Here is a 22128-nt window from a genome sequence, read left to right on the forward strand (position 1 = left end):
CGAATCCTGATAACCCTCCCTCTTCTTCCTGCTCTCAAACACAGTGAACTTTACTCTGTCCATATATTTCCTTGTTCCTTCCCCTTCAGATCTACAGTTTGAAGATGGGTGGAACCAACATGTGGTGAAGTGCAAGAGCTGACAGGCCCCGTTCACTGCAGAAACAGATGTTGTTAAGATCAGAGCTCAGACTAGTTTCGGGTCTAAGAAAGTGAAACTCAGACAGTCGTTGCAACTGAAAGGTGAAATGGCGCAGAAAGGAGTTCAGCTGGACCTGGAAACCTTCTCCTGTTCGATCTGTCTGGATCTACTGAAGGATCCGGTGGCTGTTCCCTGTGGACACAGCTACTGCATGAACTGTATTAAAAGCTTCTGGGATGAAGAGGATGAGAAGAAAATCCACAGCTGCCCTCAGTGTAGGCAGACCTTCACACCGAGGCCTGTCCTGGTGAAAAACACCATGTTAGCAGCTTTGGTGGAGGAGCTGAAGAAAACTGGACTCCAAGCTGCTCCTGCTGATCCCGGCTATGCTGGACCTGAAGATGTGGCCTGTGATGTCTGCACTGTGAGAAAACTGAAAGCTCTAAAATCCTGTTTGGTGTGTCTGGCATCTTACTGTGAGACACACCTACAGCCCCATTATGACGCAGCTCCATTAAAGAAACACAAGCTGGTGGACCCCTCCGAGAAGCTCCAGGAGAACATCTGCTCTCGTCATGATGAGTTGATGAAGATGTTCTGCCGCACTGATCAGCAGTGTATCTGTTATCTCTGCTCTGTGGATGAACATAAAGGCCACGACACAGTCTCAGCTGCTGCAGAAAGGACTGAGAGGCAGAGAGAGCTGGATCTGAGTCGACAACAAATCCAGCAGAGAATCCAGGACAGAGAGAGAGATGTGAAGGTGCTTCAACAGGAGGCAGAGATCATCAATCGCTCTGCTGATAAAGCAGTGGAGAATAGTGAGAAGATCTTCACTGAGCTGATCCATCTCATCGAGAAAAGAAGCTCTGGTGTGAAGCAGCAGATCAGATCCCAGCAGAAAACTGAAGTGAGTCAAGTCAAAGAGCTTCAGGAGAAGCTGGAGCCGGAGATCAATGAGCTGAAGAGGAAAGACGCTGAGCTGAAGCAGCTCTCACACACAGAGGATCACAACCAGTTTCTACGCAACTACCCCTCATTGTCAGGATTCAGTCAATCTACAGACTCATCCAGCATCAATATCCGTCCTCTGAGGTACTTTGAAGATGTGACAGCAGCTGTGTCAGAGGTCAGAGATAAACTACAGGACATTCTCACTGAGAAATGGACAAACATCTTAATGACAGTGAGTGGAGTGGATGTTTTACTGCAACAACCGGAGCCCAAGACCAGAGCTGAATTCTTAAAATATTCACAGGAAATCACACTGGATCCAAACACAGCACACACACGTCTGTTATTATCTGAGGGAAACAGAAAAGCAACATTAGTGAAACAACATCAGTCTTATCCTAGTCACCCAGACAGATTCACTAAATGGTGTCAGGTCCTGAGCAGAGAGAGTCTGATTGGACGTTGTTACTGGGAGGTGGAAAAAGGCGCGGGTGGAGTTTCAGTAATGGTTGCATACAAAGACAATAACTCTGTAAATGAAAAATGTGGAGATAATGACAGGTCTTGGGCCTTAGAATTTTACAAAAATCGTTATGAGTTCAGACATAACAATATCAAAACTTCCATCTCAGGTCCTCAGTCCTCCAGAGTAGGAGTGTATCTGGATCACAGTGCAGGTATTCTGTCCTTCTACAGTGTCTCTGAAACCATGACTCTCCTACACAGAGTCCAGACCACATTCACTCAGCCTCTCTATGCTGGACTTTGGCTTTACTGGCATGTTGGAGCCAATGCTGAGTTCTGTAAATTCCAGTAGAAAAAAAAGTAATTTAAGAGGCAGTTGGTCAACATCTTTATCTCAATTTATCAGTTTATTTGGTCTCCATGTTTGTTGCTAAAAGCTCATTGCTGGTTTGGATCATGATTTTAATCTGATAATAAACTTTATAATTGTTTCATACATCATGGTCAGTGTTGACAACCCGTTGAAATTCAGAAAAAATTATTCTTTTATGTAAGAAAGCAGAAATATTGCTTTTCCCTTGGTAGATTGGCTTATGACTCGTTAATTGGGGGTTTCCTGTAGTTTCACCTCCATTCTCAAAACTTAACGGCTACTTTTGCTCATTGTGTAGTCTCGAAACATATTTGTATTTTGTAGCGACTTTATGAATCGTCCAGATCTCTCACGTAGTCTGGGACAGGCATGCTTACTGTGTATCAGATCTAAACAAAACATTGAGAAGCAGTGTTCACTTTGTGCACCACATATTGCTATATTTGGACCAAAGTACTAGAAAAGTTTAAGTACAATTCTGCCATTTATTAAATTAAATTTGGGACTATTTATTGCATTATATGTCTCACTTAACTGAAACTTTTCATTCATTCTTTTTTTTTTTTTTTACTCCACTTTATCTTATTTTTATCTTTTATTTTATACTTAAACCTTTTTTTTTTATGTGGTTTTATAATTCCTTGTGTTTTTGTTCTAGCACCTTTCTGTGGTCTTATCTAGACCACTTTGCCATGTTGTTAAAATGTGCTAGGCAAACGAACTTGTCATGAATCAAATCAAATCAAGAGAAATTATCCCCAGCCTCACTCCTTATTGACACAGGCTCCGCTTTTATTTTCGTGCCGCAACGTGAGTGTTTCCGGTCTTTACTTCGCTAACTCCCTGTGCCTTGACGCAGCTCATGAGAGGATGTTTTGCAGGTGAGACTTTTGGAAATGAACCCGTGTTTTTGTCCCGTTTTAACCGCGCGTGCTCTCGGAGAGTGCGTTTTATGTCGGACGCGGAGGTTTAAAGGCCGTGTCGTTGTTTCAGTGTTTAAGGTTAGTGTAGCGCAGCGTCGCCATTGTGGTTGTTTTACGTTTAGCCGCTAGCTGTGCAGCTAGCTGGGACATTAGCCGTATAGCAAAGGACTTCTGGTTGTACTTTTCAAAGTAAAACCCTAAATCGGTGAGCGTTCCTATTTTCCGCTAAGGCTCTGTACGCTAAACTGAGTAACCACCAATTAACAGGTATTTTGCCAAACTGGAACGCTTCACGCGTACTAAAATAAAACATAAAGCATTTCCTGAATGCATCCAACGTTTATCGACAGGTAGATTCTGCGATTTTTTTTCAGCAAATTGCTCTCTAATAATAAGCAAACATTGATAAATCATCCCTCTCTTGTGCTACCTAGCAAGCGGCAGTCACTGGCTAAAGTCGCAAATTGCTTAGCTAATTGATTGTGAAATTTAGCCTTTTGATTTAGTGTTATTGTATATTACGCATGCTGAATTTATCAGTTGGCAGCTAAGATTCAGGAATTTGTACAGGTTTTGCCAAATATGTAGTTTTAATGAACCTTAAAAGAAAACAATCTTAATTTTCTAGCCCATTAATGGAATTCGGCTTTACTTGTTTATTTATTTATTTATTTTTTGGATTTACGGTACTTCCACTTTTAAGAGATATTTGGCGTTAATGGTACAGCGCTTACTTGTTAAAATTTCTTTTTAATAAGAATTTTTAAATAGTCTTCAGACCTTAAAGCTAAATGAAAATTATTCCCTCTTAAAATATGCATCACCTATATTGTATTTTTCATTTTTTTTTTTTACGGCAATGTCACGGGGTTTTACTACACGTGAAGTCTTTCGCGCATACGTCTCAGCGCAACTGGGCTACAAATTAAAATGTCCGCTTTTATTTTGAAGTGTACTTCTCCCGTTTCCGTGTTAACTCTACGGCTTCACGGAGTTGTTTTCAAAACAGGGCTGAGGGCGGCACTGCGGTGTTTCGGAGCGGCGTCGATACCCGAGCGGTCCGTCTCCAGACTCATCGGACTTCTCCCATTTCACACTCGTTTTCCTCGACGACGACTCCTCACCTTTCCTGATTTCTTCTTATTTTTTTTTTTTCCCCATACACACCTCCGGGGGCTCACACAGAAATCTAATCGCCAAATGACAGCCTCTCTCGCCCGCTGGGAGGACAGCTGGTGCGGTGATAACGTCGGAGGCGGGTGGGAGGGGGGATGCCCTTGACTTGGGGAGGAGGAGTTAGGAGGAGGAGGGGGGCAACATCATGTAACGTAAGGGATGAAGTGACATTGTGACTGTGTGGTCTTCATTGGCAGGGGCATCAGGGATGCGGCGCAGGCTCTGCAAGTTCGTTTCATCCCTGCCAGCCAAGGAGCAGCGGCGTCCCGCTGAGAGTGGAAATGCTGTGCAGCCGCAGGGAGCCCTGGCCCTGGAGCTCCACTGGTCAAGCTGAGGAGGCCTGAGCGGTCTCCACCTCCGGATTAGCTGGTGGCAGAAGGCGAGTGTGCGTGACAAGATAAACAAACACAGAGACTGTCCTGCCTGTGCTGCAGATAAGCATAAGCCGTGAGTCTACCTTGACTTTGGTTGTCATATTTGCCTTTTTTTGGCCCTCTTCAGGTACCACAGACTCTACTTGTGGGAATAGATGTACCCATTAATAATAAATGTAGTGGGCAGCACCACCTGAACAGTAAATGTAGGCTTGAATCTGGGCTGGGTTTATTTTTCTATCCCCTAAAGAAAAGTGGGTTTAACTGAAAAGAATGGCTGACCACGAAGAAGCGGAGTTGTCCGAGTCCCTTCAGAAGGAGGACGGGTTTTCTAGTGAGCTGGAGGAACCAGGTACGAACTTCAAATCTAAAAGTATGCCCGTTTTAAACGAAGCGGCGCCTCAAAAGGAAACCTTACTGGCTAGTTCTGCGCGGATGTCCATAACGGCGGAAGAGAGCGCAGAATTCATCCAGCTCCCGGCCAAAACTGAGTCCTTTGAGCCAGAGTCCACAACGAGAACCAACTACCTGCCTAAGCCAGGGAAGTCGGCGCTGAACAGGCCGAGCTCGTACATGGAGAACACGGAGATCCGTAGGAGTAAAAACATGGCGAGGAGGAGGCCCCCGGGGTTTTTTGCTTCCAGACTGGCGCAGATTCGTCTGCCCAGTAGGAAGTACCTGGGCATTATCTTACAGGACTCTCGCTGCTTCCTGTTCTGCATGTGCTACCTGACGTTCATCCAGTCGCTCATGGTGTCGGGCTACCTCAGCAGCGTCATCACCACCATAGAGAAGAGGTACAGCCTGAGGAGCTCCGAGTCAGGCCTCCTCGTCAGCTGTTTCGACATCGGGAGCCTCCTGGTGGTCGTCTTCATCAGCTACTTTGGTGGGCGGGGCCAGAGGCCTCGCTGGCTGGCGGTAGGCGGGGTTTTCATCGCTGTGGGCGCCGCCCTCTTCTCCTTACCTCACTTCATCTCCCCGGCTTACCAGATCCAAGAGGTCAACTCGTCCTCCGCCAACGAGGGCCTATGCATGAACAGCAACACCAGCGGCAGGGACCGCGTCGACATCACTTCCTGTCCCAGAGACCAGGAGGGCAACGAGCACAACCTGTATGTGGCGCTGTTCGTCATCGCTCAGATCCTGGTGGGCATGGGATCCACGCCCATCTACACGCTGGGACCCACCTACCTGGACGACAACGTCAAGAAGGAGAACGCCTCACTGTATCTAGGTAAGAGTTTGTGGGAATAAGTGAGGATTGCTCAAACTCGAGCCACCGTCCGCACCAATGCTTTGAGTTTCACTCCAACCAACCTCTACAGCAGCTGGTCCCACTGATTAGGGTCTTCTGCCTGGTTTAAATGTGATATAACCAGTGACATTAGCTGTGCAGTGATTGGTTCGACTTCTTCAGGTAACTGAGTCACAGTTAGCTAAATTGAACAAATTCAGGATTCTAAGGAAATTCCAGCCACTTCCATGTGACTTTAGTTTTAAGCCCTGGATTGTTCGTATTTGGGCAGAGAGAACCCAAACAAACCAAAAAACCCAACCCATACATTAAAAAAAAAAAAAAAAGTTTCTACAGTGTCTCAGACTTAAGACAATCAACACACCAACCAACCAGGGCCCCGTTTCCAAAAGCATCTTAAGGCTACGATGATCTTCGCCTCATTATAAATCTATGTGCTAAGATCATCTTAGTCTTAAAATGGTTTTGGGAAACAACTGGGCACGGGCTACATGGTTTTCACAGTTCAGGCGAACAGTGAAAACATAGATTTTTTGACATTAAACCATCTCAAAAGTCATGATCATGTTGACATTTGTCCAGTGTCCAGTTGCAAATATCAGACGTGTTTAATAAAACTGTCAGAGGTCCAACACATCGTGGGCCTAGTGTCTGTAATGGTCAGCCATATTGTACAAACTTATGAAATTGTCCATTGAGTTTTGAGGGTAAAAAAAATATTGCGATACCACTATTTTCGTAGATATTTTTGCCTAAATATAACATAAATACCACAAACAAAAAAAGTCATATTTCTGACAAAATATTGCTGAATTCACAGCCTCTGTTTGTCTCTGAAGTAGCTGTCACTTGCAAATGAATTTAGATTAGGCTGGTTGTGAGTGACCGATGTAAACAGCTAACTACATGTTGCCATGGAAGAGGTGTGATTTAGCCAAATTTCTGCGAAAGTATGACAGTTCACACTAGGTCTGTTTTCAATATGGATTAATCTGCCCAGTATTATCTCAATTACCAGTTTACAAAACAGTGGAAAATGCACATAACAATCTCCAAAAGAGTGTAAAGGGACGTATTAGTATTGCTCGTTTTGTCCAGGCAACAGTCCAAAACCCAAACGGGATGAATTTTCCTTCATATATGACAGAGAGTAGCAAATTCTCAAATGTTGAGATGCTTGATGATTAAATGACATCATATCAAAATTGTTGCTGATTATTTCCAGAAACTGAAAACAATGACACTGAGTTTCTGTGATTCCCACATTGCAACCACCAACGCCTACATGTCATTCTTGCTCCAGAAAGTTCTGCGGCTAAATCGACTATGTGACCTTGAAACTACCCCCCCCTTTTTCCCCTTTCACATGCTTCCCCAGAAGTTCTTGCCCCAGTAGCCTCAAACACGGTAAAGCCTAATTAAACCAACCAATGGGAACTGTGTTATGAAAGAGAACAGGGGAGGAGGAGGGAAGAGGGGAAGGTCTTATGTGCATTCCTGTCGTTGGGGGGAAAAAAGTAAAAGTGCCAGAGAGGTTCAGCTTTAGTTCAAACCCTTCTTTTTTTTTTTTTTTTTTTTTTTTTAAATATAACTACCGGAGCAAATACAGGAGGGCTTTGATTAGTGGAGCAGCTGGTTGGTACCATGTCACCTGCAAAGAGTCTGGAGAGTTAAATGTGATTGGAAACTTTCCAGTCTGTAGATTTAAAAAAAAAAAAAAAGTTTCTACAGTGTCTCAGACTAAAGACAATCAACACACCAACCAACCAGGGCCCCGTTTCCAAAAGCATCTTAAGGCTACGATGATCTTCGCCTCATTATAAATCTATGTGCTAAGATCATCTTAGTCTTAAAATGGTTTTGGGAAACAACTGGGCACGGGCTACATGGTTTTCACAGTTCAGGCGAACAGTGAAAACATAGATTTTTTGACATTAAACCATCTCAAAAGTCATGATCATGTTGACATTTGTCCAGTGTCCAGTTGCAAATATCAGACGTGTTTAATAAAACTGTCAGAGGTCCAACACATCGTGGGCCTAGTGTCTGTAATGGTCAGCCATATTGTACAAACTTATGAAATTGTCCATTGAGTTTTGAGGGTAAAAAAAATATTGCGATACCACTATTTTCGTAGATATTTTTGCCTAAATATAACATAAATACCACAAACAAAAAAAGTCATATTTCTGACAAAATATTGCTGAATTCACAGCCTCTGTTTGTCTCTGAAGTAGCTGTCACTTGCAAATGAATTTAGATTAGGCTGGTTGTGAGTGACCGATGTAAACAGCTAACTACATGTTGCCATGGAAGAGGTGTGATTTAGCCAAATTTCTGCGAAAGTATGACAGTTCACACTAGGTCTGTTTTCAATATGGATTAATCTGCCCAGTATTATCTCAATTACCAGTTTACAAAACAGTGGAAAATGCACATAACAATCTCCAAAAGAGTGTAAAGGACGATATATTGCTCGCTTTGTCCAGGCAACAGTCCAAAACCCAAACGGGATGAATTTTCCTTCATATATGACAGAGAGTAGCAAATTCTCAAATGTTGAGATGCTTGATGATTAAATGACATCATATCAAAATTGTTGCTGATTATTTCCAGAAACTGAAAACAATGACACTGAGTTTCTGTGATTCCCACATTGCAACCACCAACGCCTACATGTCATTCTTGCTCCAGAAAGTTCTGCGGCTAAATCGACTATGTGACCTTGAAACTACCCCCCCCCCTTTTTCCCCTTTCACATGCTTCCCCAGAAGTTCTTGCCCCAGTAGCCTCAAACACGGTAAAGCCTAATTAAACCAACCAATGGGAACTGTGTTATGAAAGAGAACAGGGGAGGAGGAGGGAAGAGGGGAAGGTCTTATGTGCATTCCTGTCGTTGGGGGGAAAAAAGTAAAAGTGCCAGAGAGGTTCAGCTTTAGTTCAAACCCTTCTTTTTTTTTTTTTTTTTTTTTTTTTAAATATAACTACCGGAGCAAATACAGGAGGGCTTTGATTAGTGGAGCAGCTGGTTGGTACCATGTCACCTGCAAAGAGTCTGGAGAGTTAAATGTGATTGGAAACTTTCCAGTCTGTAGATTTAAAAAAAAAAAAAAAAAAGCTAAAGTTTACAAACTAACCCCCTTTTGGCTTCAATTTGCAAAATGCATGAGCCTGTTGGTCTTAATTTCAGTGCAAAAAAAGAAATGATAAGCAATAAAAAAAAAAAAATAATACAAAATATTTCTCCACATACTGTATAGTACAACACATGGCCAAAAATATGTGTTGAGGCTGTCAAAACAAAACAGAAAAAGCATAATCTGGAATAGTGTTGGAAAGTGACAGTTAAAAAAAGTTTAGTAACCAGAGTGGTAAAATTGGTCCCAGCCACTTGCCAAATGCTGTGGATCAGTGGAGCAGCCAGTCAGTGGTACAGGGTTACCAACAGGGCTCCTGCAAAATATGTAAGAAGGTAAAAGTTTGATTTTACAGCTTCTTGCTCATTAGAAGTTTGGAAAAAGCTTGAATAATCATGGGGAAGTTCAGCAAAATTTTGTTTTATTGCCCTCGAAACAGTGCATTTCACATTGTCTGACGATTAAAGCAGCACTCGACCGCTTTTACACATTACAGTCAGTGTATTTGTCATGGTCAGTATGACCCATCCTGTGGAGACATCTGTATAACATCTTCTGTGGCTCTGGAGCTGGAGGAATTTCAACAAGTGCGAGGAAATAACCCAGTGTATTTATGAAATGGAGGCATCAGCTAGAAAGGCATGCATGTTTTAACAGGCAGGAAAGGCCTAACGAAAAGATGCAGCTGAATAGCATTGTGCAAAGGGTTGCCAATGTTTTTAGAGCTTGACCCATTCAAGGGAGAAACAGTCTGAATATCTCTGCTTCCCAACTTTAGGAAAGGTACAATAATAAATCACTAAAGTATCCCTTTACTTTTCCAATATAACGACCAATGTGTATAAAGACAAAACAGTATTAAAATACAATATTTAAATACATTTTGGGAGGAAAACAACGTGTCCTTGACTATTCAGAAACTTTGCAGTCACAAATACACAAATGTGATCTTGTCCCAGTAATCTCGATTATCTTATTTATTTTAGATTATGCTTATGCCAGATAGGACACCTAGAACTAATCATCTTTCCTTTTTTTTTTTCGAATAAGCCTAGATGAGCACGAGCAAGTGGCCAGTCCTCCAGATAGTGCTGATACAATTACTCAGTTAATTGAGAAGTTGATCAGCAGAAAATTACCCAACAACTATTTTGACTTGGTGTTTTTTGTATTATATCATAGCAAAATCAGTATCTTACAATTTTGGACTGTTAGTCAGACAAAACAAGCAATTTGAAGACATTACCTTGAGCTCTGAGAAATTATGTTGAGCAGTTTTCATTATTATCTGACATTTAATAGATCAAAAAAGTAATTGATTAAAAATGAAGAAAAAAAATCAGCATGTAAAGTTACATTTTTCTTCCTCTGTGATTTTCCTTCAATGATAATGTATTCTTTCACACTAAGTGAAGTTTGGAGAAATTGTTTAATTAAAATTTGTGTGAACTAAACATTTAAATGACCTCTAGCCTTAACAAAACCAATCAGGCTGTTGTAACATTTTCCTGCTCCACCAGGCACTTTGGCAAGTGACCAAAGTGGCTGACAAGACTCACTTGACCAGTAAACTTTGGTATTCAGTTGCTTTTGTGACCGCTGAATTAAATCGTTTGTTTCCAGTTTGCGTTCAGCAATGACAGGACAGAGCAGAGCAAAATACCCTAGTCAACAGGAGCAGTTTCTGTTTGGCTGCCGAAACATGACAAGATAGCAAGTAAATTAAAGTTTGCGGCAACCAGCTCAAATCTTAGATATCAAAAATCTCGGAAATCGAAATAGCCTTGATGTCCTCTTGCTGCTAACGCCAGGCGCATTTCCATCAACCTGTTTTTATGCACATTTTTAATTTGGAAAACAAACAAAACTGAGTGGAAACATCAGAAATTCAAAGAAAAGTTGAAATATTGCAATAAAGTGTTTATGCTTTGCTGAGGTGGAAAAGTTGATGTATTGCTAACAACATAGGAAACAGACTTAATAAAATAAATCATAACGTACATGAAACGTGACTTAAATGTCACTGAAGCGACGAAAAGTGGTGGCGGAAGAAAACATCAGATCTGTGTGGACTGATGAAGAGGAGGTAAAATTATACATGAAGTAATATAAACTCAATATTTCAGTAGTTTAAAATGTATTTTAGCTGTTTTTGAAATGCGACACAATGTAATTTTGAGTGTTAATTTGCAAATTTGACTCCCTCTCTAGCCTGAGTTGAATTCTGGTGTTTCTGATACTGACCACGAACTGTGTACAAGTGGCTCGCTGTACAAAGATAGGCCTCTTATGCTACTTAGCCTACTTAGGTTATTATGTTAGTGGCAGAACATGAGATGAGCGGAGACAGATGATGTCTTTAGTAAAACTGCAGCCTTACTGAGGATTCAGCTGGAATGCCTCATAGGTGGACGGCCGCTGCATTCATTTAGCCCGCTGCTTTATCTGTGCAGACACTTTAAAAACACAGATTGATTGAGGGCTTACCGAAGCAAGGGGGGAATTTCCTGGCACAGGCCCCGCGTTAAACGCAAACCAAGATCAATCAGTACCATTTGTTTCATAATCCCTCGTCAGATCAAAGGTGTCTTTGGGTTTCTCTTGGATGTTAATGGAGATGAAAGACCAACAGGGATGGAGATTCAAACTTGAGTTTCTAGTGAATCCTAAGTCAGGTGGGCATGCCCAATGGGGAATGGGCCCAGACCAACAAATAACACAGTGCAACATTTTCCTTAAGGGCCCTGCCCCGCCCTCGAATAATGAGAACAAGGGACGTCTCACTGGGACAAAGACGGAATTTATTGCTGGTAATTTGTTATTAAAAGAGGAATCCAACTGACGACAAGTTCACATGACAGAAGAGTTTAGGAACTACTTGGTCTTTCTAATACTGCTATTACTCGTGGTAACCAGCGGTACTATTACCACGACTACTGATAAAAGCCAAACTACTACTGATACACTACAGTTTTCTTCAAGAAAGTGCCTTTAAAGAAGATTGTAAATGACAAAATTAATACAAAATGATGATAATAGCTTGTTCCAAATTAGTGGGGCTCTCACAGCACAAGTTCAGTTAGCAGCATCTTCAAGCTAGACATGCTAAAATATTAAAAGCCCTGTTAAGTAGCCAGTGGGCAAACCTTGCAGTGCCTTAGAGGTTAGCGCTAATCTTCAAATCAGTCCCCAAAAACACTGCTCCAGTGTAAGAAGGATAAAATGGATAAAACATACAGTCCATCAGCTATATTTTGAACTAAACGAAACTTTGAGAGAGAGCAACAAAAGCCACAAGAGCTGATATAAACTAAGTGAGAATAAGTAAACACAGGGAAGGTCCTGATTTTGAAAATTTAACTCAAAGAAATAGGGCCAGTACTTTATCATTATCTCACTGTTTTGTGCCAGTATGGGTGCAGCTCAATTGCTGTCAGCTGTAGAATAAAACATTCTGGTCCATTTTGGCCCTGCTTTGCATTAGCCTAAATATGAGATCATGCCCAAAGGCGTAACAGACATCCATTAGAATAATTCAGCACAATATTGCTTTGTAACCCCAATAAGAGCTGCTCTGTTTGGCTCCCATGCGAGGCAACAGGCCACGTTGCAGCCACTTCAAATTTTAATGTGCCAGCTCAGAGACGCAATATGGTCGTCACTGTGTTTAACAGCGCTGTGGTGTTTGACATGTTTCATGGTGTTACAGCGCCGTGCATGTGAGCTCAAACCTTTGTTTTTGAATATTTTTTTCTTTTCTTTTCTTTTTTTCTTTTTTTTTCAGACATGTTGGCATGTTCTGCTGGTAAAAACAGGTTTTTAAATCAGCTTTTTTATTTAAAAAAAAACCCAAACTTTTGTACTATTTTTTTTTTCTACTATTTTGTCTTGCCAGGGCAGTCAAAATTGTACTAAAGGTTCTGTTTAATTACACTATACAGATACAAACACCAGCACCAAACAACCGCTAAACATTGTTTTTGACCCCTTTTCTGGATAAGAGAGAAAATCATATCTACAGTCTCTGTTTGCAGTTTTCTCGTAGAGATTAATCATGGCTTTAAAAGTCTTGCTATCAAAGCAGCTAAGGAAATTCAGAATGCTTTACAAAGGCATAAAGAGAACATATAAAGAGACACAAGAAAATAAAAAAAGACACACAAATAGGATTTTGGAAAAAAGTAAAAAAAAAATATATATATATAAAAATTAGGTAAAATAGGATTAAAAGTTGTAATTTAATTTAAACATAAAATGCAGTTGCAAACAGAAAAGTTTTGAGCCCTCATTTAAAAGAACTGAGAGTTGGAGCAGACCAATTTTTCTGTTCTGAGATGTGGTGCATAAAAACTGAACGCTGCTACTCCATGTTTAGTTTTGACTCGGGGGAGGGCAAGCAGGCCTGTCCCAGGTGGGAGGTCTGGGCTGTTCATGATGGAGCAGCATGTCAGAAATTTAATTTGGCCCTAAACCATTCAGGTCTTTATAAACCAGCAGCAGCATTTTAAAATCAATTCTTTGACTTGCACGTCGGCCTGTGTTTAAGTCTTGTGAGAAGCTTTATCAGACTAGCCTGTTAACCAATGAGTTACAGCTTCATTATTCAGCCTGATGTCATGTTCATGTTAGCTGTTTTCTGTTAGGGTAGGAATTTTTGTTTTGTTTTGCCCTGGGATCAGTAGCAAGTGATTTATTCTTCCCACCAACACTCATTTTTGTCGACCTAGAAGCTTTGGTAGGAGCAACTACCTCAATTTTGGTTGATCAAAGAAACATGTTCTTTTAAAAGTTATACCTGTAAGTTGATTTACAGCGACCTGTGTAGCTCATCTGGACATAATTATTGTTTTCTGTTGCTGTTTTTCATGGATGTAGCTGTTTTTCTGGGTCTGGCACAGGAAGAGGATATACCCGTTTCGAAATCCTGTCTCTAAGCTTTGATTGGTCGGTTGTTGTTGTAACATTTAAAATTCTAAAACAATCGCAGATGGAGGCAGCTTCATGGTTGCTCTCTGAATTTGCTGGTATTTAACTGAATCCATTCTTCCCTCTACCAGTGAAATGTTCCCCGTGCCACCGGCTGCAACACAAGGCCAAAGTATGATCGATCCGTTCCCGTGCTTAACAGTTGGAGAGGCGTTTCCTTCAGTAAATTCTGCACCCTTTTTTTTTCTCCAAACATACCTTTGCTCATTGCAGCAAAAAAGTTCTATTTTAGCTTCATCAGTCCACAGGACTTGTTTCCAAAAAGCATCAGGGTTGTTTAAAATTTCCTTTGCAAACTTCTGATGCTGAATTTTGTGGTGAGGAAGCAGGAAAGGTTTTCTTCTGATGACTCTTCCATGAAGGTCATATTTGTGCAGGTGTCGCTGCACAGTAGAACAGTGAACCACCACTCCAGAGTCTGCTGGATCTTCCTGAAGGTCTTTTGCAGTGAAATGGGGGTTTTGATACAAGCAGTTCTCTCTGAGAGTTTTCTTGGTCTTCCAGACCTCAACTTGACCTCCACCATTCCTCTTAACTGCCATTTCTTAATTACATCACGAACTGAGGAAACGGCTGCATGAAAAAACTTATGACCTTCTCCTGCTTTGTGGGCACCAGTTATTTTAATATTCAGAGAGCCAGGCAGCTGCTCAGAGGAGCCCACGGCTAGTGATTGTTGGGACAAGGTTTGAGGAGGCAGAGTATTTATAAAGCTTTGAAATTTGCATCACTTGGCCTTTTAATAACGATGACTGTGAAAGAGCCGTAGCCCTAACAGGCTAATTAAGGTGTGAGGCCTTGGTAAAAGTTATGAGAGCTTAAATCTCTTAGGGTGCCCAAACTTGTGTATGGTTCTCCTTTTCCTTTTTTCACTTTAAACTTGTACAAAAGAAAAAAAAATCACTGATCTTGCTTAAATTTTAAAAGGGTGTTTCATCTTTAACTTTGCCTTTTTGAGAGATGTCGATCATCTCCTCACTTAACTTTTCACAGCAACAGAAATGTTGACCAGTGGTGCCCAAACTTTTTCATGCCACTATATATTTGAAAGACAGCTTAAGATGCATTTTCTTCAAAACAATACACAACCTGTAAACTGAGGACAGGAAACATTCATACTATTACAAACTCAGGACACTCAGGCTTCCAGTGAAACATTTTCTCTCCGGATGACCAGGTCCTTGAATAAAAGCCATAGCAGCCTCTCGTCCGCTCTCCTGCTCCAAGCTAAACAACAGCTGAACATGCCATGAGGTTTGTTTGTTTTTTTTTTGTCATTTTCCACGGTTTATCAAGGAACAGTGTGTGTTCACAAATACTGATCGAGCTATGGTCAGCAATAGGGAGAGCATGAGTGGAAGCATCTGTACACTACTCAGTTCGTTTTGGAGGGCTTTTATCGGCTGGTATGACAAGACGGTGAAGAGAGGAATGTCCTGTGAAGCTGAACAGTTAAAGGCAGGCACTTACGCAGGGAGAGACAGAAGGTCAATACCTGCTGAGGTGACTAGTAACATAATATATACACTCATGGAGTGCCAGGTTCTTTGGATAAAAGCAACAAATGGTATAATATTTGTTTTAAATGAAAACCCACAAGGTCATAAATCTATTTCCTCCACTTTGGAGGCTGGCTGTGTTTACACTCTAGCTAAATTTGCCCAATTCTATTTTGTTCTTTGCACGTGACTCTTAAGTTTTACTTTAAGATCGATTATAAACATCTAAAAGTTTTATGAGATGCTGAAACAATTGTTTGATCAATGGTTTTAGTCGAGATGGATTATTCGACAACAATTTCAGTAATTGATTCTTTAAGCAATCATTGCTTAAACAATGGTCAATGATCATCATCATATTTGATGATCATTGACCATCAAAAATGCAGAACACTCAGCAACAACAAATGCATCTTAGACTGATTGTAAGTGCGCAGAATTGCTTGACCATTTCTGAACTCCTGAGAAAATGATTCTAGTGTTAAAACGGCTTATTTTTTAATGAACTGGTCCATCAACAAAAATGTGATTAAACAATTTTGACATTTAAATAAAGTAAAAATGCAGAACATTCTGCTTTCTAGCTTCTCAAATGTGAGATCTTGCTGCTTTTTTCTGTGTTTATTTTTATTTTTTATTTTTTAATCATTATACATTGATTCAGTCTTTGAGTTTCAGACCTCCGAGCTGACAAACCAACATTTTGGAGACAGCACCTTCAGCTCTGTAAACTTGTGATGGTCCTTTTTATTTTTTGAAATTTTCTTTCTTTAACGACTGACTGAAAAAAATCCTTGACAGATTCATTATTAATGGAGATAGTAATGTCTTGCTGTGACATGGCTGCATTAGCATGATGGACAATATGACAAAAAGTTAATTAACCTATTTACCTACAACCTTTAACTCTGACAGCCTGAAGTATCACACTGTGACTAAAAGGTGTTTGGAAGAAGTATAAAATGAAATTAATGCGGAATATTAGTCTCTTTTTGCTTGGAATAGAGACACGACTGCACGGTTTTGAGTTTTAGGCTTTACTTGTTAAATTTTCATCAAAATGCTGCATGACTTTGAAGTGAATTTTTTGAATTTTTGGTAAATAAATTTGGATTCAGTTTGTGTTTCCATCAGTACCTTAATATGAATATTCAACTGGAAGTGATAAGATTACAAAATGAATGTAGCACCTACATTATAACCTTGATGAAGAAAGGATTTTTTTTTTTTTAATAGGACTGTCGTGTTAGAATGCACTAGTTTTACTGGGTGTACCTAATAAAGTGACAACTGGGTGTATGTCAGGCTGAATTTGGGAAAATGCACACAACATTTACAAGATTTCCATTTGATGGAATAGTGCAGGCATAAACTACTATACACATTTGCAAAACAGTTGTGAAAACAGTTGTATGTCTTCTGTGACTCTGGAGAAGCCTTACGTTTGAAAAAAAACAACCCCCTACTTGGGCTTGTAGGGTTCAGATATTTAGCAGAGAGCCTGCGGGACTGTAGAGTGTGAAGGCTATATCATTTACCAGGCAGAGAGGTTCTAAGGAAGAGAAGGGGCATTATGGGAAGTGTGGTGTTTCTGGAAGTTAACACATATAATACCAGGGATTAAAGTCAGGATATCCTAGCCTTTGCAGCTTTTGACTAATCTCTTTTTAAATCTTTCTCTTGTGAGTCCCTTCCTTTATAAAACTGTGATACTAAATCTAAAGAGAATCCATTTAATCACTTAGTGGTTTTAGTAGTTGTGAATGTTAAGCTTTAGAATGAAATATATTGTCCGACAGTCGTTGTCAGCGGCACGTGATAGCGACCGCTATCAACACAGACAAACTGAGGATCAGGAAAATACTCTGAAGTAAAGAGTGCAGGAAGCCTGTGCGGATTTCATGGTGGCAGGGAGTCTGATGTCGGTGCTGGCAGCTCATTGGGAAGTTGTAACGAGACAGTGCTTTGTCAGCAGGTTGCCATGACACCGCCGTCATCCCATAACATTTCATTGTCCCCCCCCCCCCAGTCCGGCCTGGCCTGGCCTGGCCTCAGCTCTGTCTGTGTCTGTCGGTCTCTCCAAACACTACGTCGCATGGCTCCTCACTCAACATTCTGCTGTCATGTGGTGGGACAAAACATGCAACTACAGTTTTGTGGTTTTAAAAAAAATAACTATGTCACAAATAAACCCGGCCATCATCCAGCAATCGAATGAAACCTCAACTAAAACTTGGCACTCCAATTCTGAGTTATGTTTTTGATTTAAGCTAAATGAATTGAAAGCTTACGAGCTTTTTAGTTGTCAGTTGAGGTTCACGTCTTTCCGAGGCTCTCGAAACCATTAAAAATGACATTTCACATTTATTAACAGAGTTTTCCCAGCAGTGACTATAGCACAGCTTTTCATCTAATATACAGCTGCCATCATTCTCATTTACGGCTGTGTTGTGGCGTGCGTCGCTGGCTCATGTTATCAGAGTTATAGAGAGCCAGACTACAGATGTATTTTTTCAGTGAGACCTAACACCTGAGAGGGCTCTCTGTACTCTCATAATGCGTTTGATGGTGATGCAACACCTTGGCAGCACTAGAATGCTCATAATAACTGCAAGGAACCCTGCTGAGGGTATTATGACATGGCCTATTACACTATAATCGGCAGTTACCACCACATTGTTCCAATAGAAAGTTGCCTCTCTGTTGTGTGCACAGATAAAAAGAAAAAAAAAGTATAAAATGACAGATTGGTAATTAGCTACCTGCTCACTACAAGAGCAGGTATTGCAGCCAGTAAAACATGACTCACAGCACAGATCCGAATGTGTCTTGAACCAGATCTGACCAGATCAGACTGCTTGGCTGCATTTACCTGTTGTGTAACAGGCACCATATTGAAGGCGCAGTGTGTAACCTCGGCAAACTGACATATGGCAGCTATGCAGGGATGGGGAAACATTGCATTTATGTCTTTTGAAATGGTCACTTCGTATGTTATGTTATGACTCTGCTAAGTGACACGTCTTTCTGGGATCAGGAATATCAACAATCAAGGTGTCTGAAATGTCACCGGACATGTAAAAGAAGACGTCAGACATGCTAATCTTTCTGCGACGGTCTCATGAGGCATCCATACACAGGGTTTCCCTCGGGTAATTGGTTGGCAGAGGTGGCAGGTGCAACTTAACCTGCCACTTAGTTTCTCCCATTAATTGATTCTTTGTTTTGTCTGTAAAATCAAAGATCAGTTTCCCACAGCTTAAGTTGAAACATTCACAGTGCTTGTTCTGTCCAACTAATAGTCCAAAACCCAAAGATACGTATTATACAATTTTATAAGCTAAAGAAAAGCAGCAAATCTTCACCACTGAGAATCTGAGACTAACACTTAGCATTTTTGTTTGAAAAGTGACCCAAACGATTAATCTATTAACGGTACAGCTGCTGATTAATTTTGTGTTCGATCAATTAATCCATTAATCAGGTACTCATTTCAGGTCTACACATGATCACCTGACTGTGACCTAGTGGGCTGTTTTTCTCTGCTCTTCCCAACTTGTTGAAACTCAGGTTTTTCCTTTTTCCTGACATTGTGATGCTCTGTTCCGATTAATTACTGCAGAGTGAATCTGTGTGTTTAATGAGTCAGTCATCTGCTGAGCTGAATCAGACAGATCCTGATTCATCCCATCCTGTTATTTCAGGGTATTTACTGGATGATGATTTAAACAACCGCAGCACTCATTTTAGATATTAGCAGAGGTGCTCTTTATTTCAAGTAGGGGGCCTCCACAATAAAATGCTTGATAAACTACACTAGATGCAGATTTTGTTTTCTACCACTATGACACTGGATTGTGACACAGCTGGAATGATCCGAAAGCAGCATCTTTTTCTAATCTGTTGTTGGTTGGAAAAACCTGCTGGTCTGCTGGTCATTCTCTCCAGTGCAGTTTAACTTTAGGGAGACCGGGTTGTGGGGTTTCACGTGACGGTAGTAAAGATAATTGATAGACTGTATCTTCTGATAGGTCTTTTTACTTTTTCACTTTAAGTATTTTTTTTTTAATCTTACAAGATGTAATTAGCAAGAAAAGACAAATGGGATGATTTGTTTTCATTGCAAATGCTTTCTTTTACCAACCAAAACTTCAATGAAAACTCAGTGTGCTCAGTGGATTTTCCAGATTGTTACCGCAGTATTATTTCTAGAAATGAAGTTTTTCACATGTACTCTTTTTAAAGATTTGAGCACTACATATGAAATTAGATTCTCCTCTCCGTTTTCACATATGAACCAAGTCCAGAGAATCAGGTCCAGACATTGTCCAGAGTTGGCTTTCACACGTGCAGCATGCAATCGGAGATTGTCCACGTGAGACGCATTCACACCTACTGGAAGTACTCTGTTTACTTTAGGTGAGGGGTGGCGTTCACACATACAGCTCCTCCGGGTAATTTCAAGAAAAGTCCAGGTTTGCAGTGCATGTGTCAAAGCAAAAAACCATATCTTAAAACCTTGGAGCATTAAACCAAGATCAATACCAGTATGGTTAATAAAATAGTTTTGTTGTTGTTGTTGTATTTGAGTTTGTGACTTGGGACTGGCCCTTTAATTTTCTCTTTTGAAAGGTGGTTGATTTGCCGTCAGTGTAAAATTTCCCTCCTTACTGCCATGTGCAACATCCAGGCCAGGGACTACAGTCACTGATATAAGCATCAGCGTCACTGATTAGTATCAAATAAGTCGCTTCATACCTGTCATGTTAGACTCAGGTGAAATTATGTGGATCAGATAAATATCAGTGTATCTCTGCTTCTTACTGTTGCCTACTTGCAGTATGTTGTAATGAAGACAGTTTAGACAGAAAGTTTATCCTACTGTCACAGATACTGATATTGACCTAAAGAGAACTCGGAAGAGAGATAAGTAGTTTTCTTTCAGTTTTTGCCCCGCGTATTTTCATTTCTGCATCGTATACAGTCTTTGCAAGTTTCCGGGAAAAGAAGCCTAACACTGCAGGATCGGACCGGAACAGGCCGCAGGCTGTGAATTGGTGTCTTTACTGGATAAAGATGTGGGGGAATCAAAGAGTCATGGTCTGCTTTCCGTAAACAGGCTGAAACGCATAGTAGTGATAGACGGGAACGACGGGGCTGAAAATTGGTTCGCTCTGATGCCAAAAGAAGTTTTCCCTCGATCAGCACAAACACTGCTGCCTCAACAGCAGCAGGCTCGTGTCCACATACTCCATCTCTCTTTCTACCTCCCTTCTCTTCATCCTGTCCCATTTCCCTTAGTCCTCTCTTTCTGCCCTTATTTCTTCTTTCTTTTTCTTTAGTGTTAGCTCTGTTGTTTGTCATTCTTTGTACCTGTTTTTTTTCCACCCACCCTCTTTCTGTTGTTCTTCTTACAGTTTGTTTCTTGTCCATTTTCAGATTGTGCATAAGAAAAACCTGAATCAAAACACCAGAAATTTGAAAAACTGTACTGTACCTGCCTGTGCTTCCAGTTCTGTAGATGTTACAGGCATCCACTCCACCAAAAAGCACAAAATATGAAGAATTCAAATAGCAAGAGCAAATAGGTTGAACCACAACATCCATAGTCAAAGTCTAGGTTACACGTGGATCAGAGGAGTCAAATTTATTTTTAGTTTAAAAGAAATACCAAAGCTTCTCTGGGCTGCGTGGGAATGATGGTGCAAAGGGCGTGGTTCAGAGACATTCGTGTGGTTGTTTTCTTTGATATTTGTACAGATTTTTGGTGCAATGTTGACATTTTTTTCTGTTTTTTAACCCGCCCCCGACAGGTGGTTAGATCAACCACTCCGGCTGTTGGAATATGGAAAGTGAGTGCGGCCTACCCAAACCGCCCTTCTCAATGTCGAGATGCAGAGATTTTAAAATGTTTTTTACTGAGTACTTTAACCAGTTTAAGGTGGGCAGCAGCAATCAAATGCTGTGATGTTTTTGAGATACCGGGGATCAATTAATCATGTAAACTTTTCACATTCACATGAATAAATTTGCGGTATGGTATTTGAAGAAATCACACTTTGATCCACATTTTAGTTATTCATAATTTTTTTATAAAATTTTTTTTAATACTAGTGATGATACCAAGATAGTACTTTGCTTCAATATGTTAATATGTTTCTCTACAAAATAGATTTATTTAACAAAAGAAGCCAAAGTTCTAAAATGTTGAATGTTGAACTGTGATTACAGAATAAATAAACACACGTATGAATCTGGTACTCAGTGCCAACTTTCAAGACGTCAGTTTTTGATGCTGCAGACACATTTCAGTGATTTCAAAATGACCATAATCCATACAATCAAAACAATACTTTGCGTGCTCATACTCAATGTGAAAATGTTTTTTCAAAAGCCTTTTTTATTAAGAATATTAAGAATTAAAAGAAGTTTTTCAATGTTAAATGTTGTCTTAACACGAGCCATAAAATAATTTTATAAAATGCAATAATTGAACACCCAGCCCAAAGTAGCAAAAAATGCTATTTTATTACAAAGTTATAGGCCCCTGATTACTCCTGTAGTCATGTCGGATCCTCCTGAATATAAATTCATGAAGGCAGTTCAGAAATTTGCTTAAAACTTACTCAACATCGTAATGAAAAACTGGAAAAATAAGATCTGTCACTATCTTCTTCTGCCTTGTTCTCTTTCAGCAGTGTAACTTTTCCATCTCCACGTCTTTCACTTTTTTTTTTTTCTTTTTGTTACTTTCTTTCTGGCTCCTCATATCTTAGCAGCCTGGTCGTCCTCTATCCTTCTGCTGATGGTCTGCATCAGGTTGCATAACACGGCAGCCTGCCAGC

General features: G+C 40.5%; 2 protein-coding genes across 8 annotated transcripts in view; both read left to right on the forward strand.

Annotated features, from left to right (window-relative positions):
• Positions 1-44: 44 nt before the first annotated feature.
• Positions 45-1912, forward strand: LOC120798824 (E3 ubiquitin/ISG15 ligase TRIM25-like). Its single transcript, XM_040143499.1, has one exon. The coding sequence runs from the start codon at positions 248-250 to the stop codon at positions 1910-1912; it is 1665 nt and encodes a 554-aa protein (XP_039999433.1). The 5' UTR covers positions 45-247.
• A 677-nt stretch (positions 1913-2589) lies between these two features.
• The window catches only part of LOC120799142 (solute carrier organic anion transporter family member 5A1-like), a 41696-nt gene continuing 22157 nt past the window's right edge, over positions 2590-22128 (forward strand). For 3 of the 7 annotated variants that reach the window (XM_040144081.1, XM_040144074.1, XM_040144080.1), the window contains exons 1-2: positions 2590-2814; positions 4230-5640. In XM_040144081.1, coding sequence (XP_040000015.1) covers positions 4680-5640 — 961 coding nt within the window. In that variant the 5' untranslated portion in view covers positions 2590-2814; positions 4230-4679. The other 4 variants (XM_040144075.1, XM_040144077.1, XM_040144078.1 and 1 more) reach the window with 4 other exon arrangements.

The sequence above is a fragment of the Xiphias gladius genome, chromosome 14, assembly GCF_016859285.1.
Source record: "Xiphias gladius isolate SHS-SW01 ecotype Sanya breed wild chromosome 14, ASM1685928v1, whole genome shotgun sequence".
In the NCBI taxonomy this organism is placed as follows: domain Eukaryota; kingdom Metazoa; phylum Chordata; class Actinopteri; order Istiophoriformes; family Xiphiidae; genus Xiphias; species Xiphias gladius.

Excerpts from the sequence above, each read along its gene's own strand:
- LOC120798824 (XM_040143499.1), top strand. The coding sequence starts at position 248 with ATGGCGCAGAAAGGAGTTCAGCTGGACCTGGAAACCTTCTCCTGTTCG.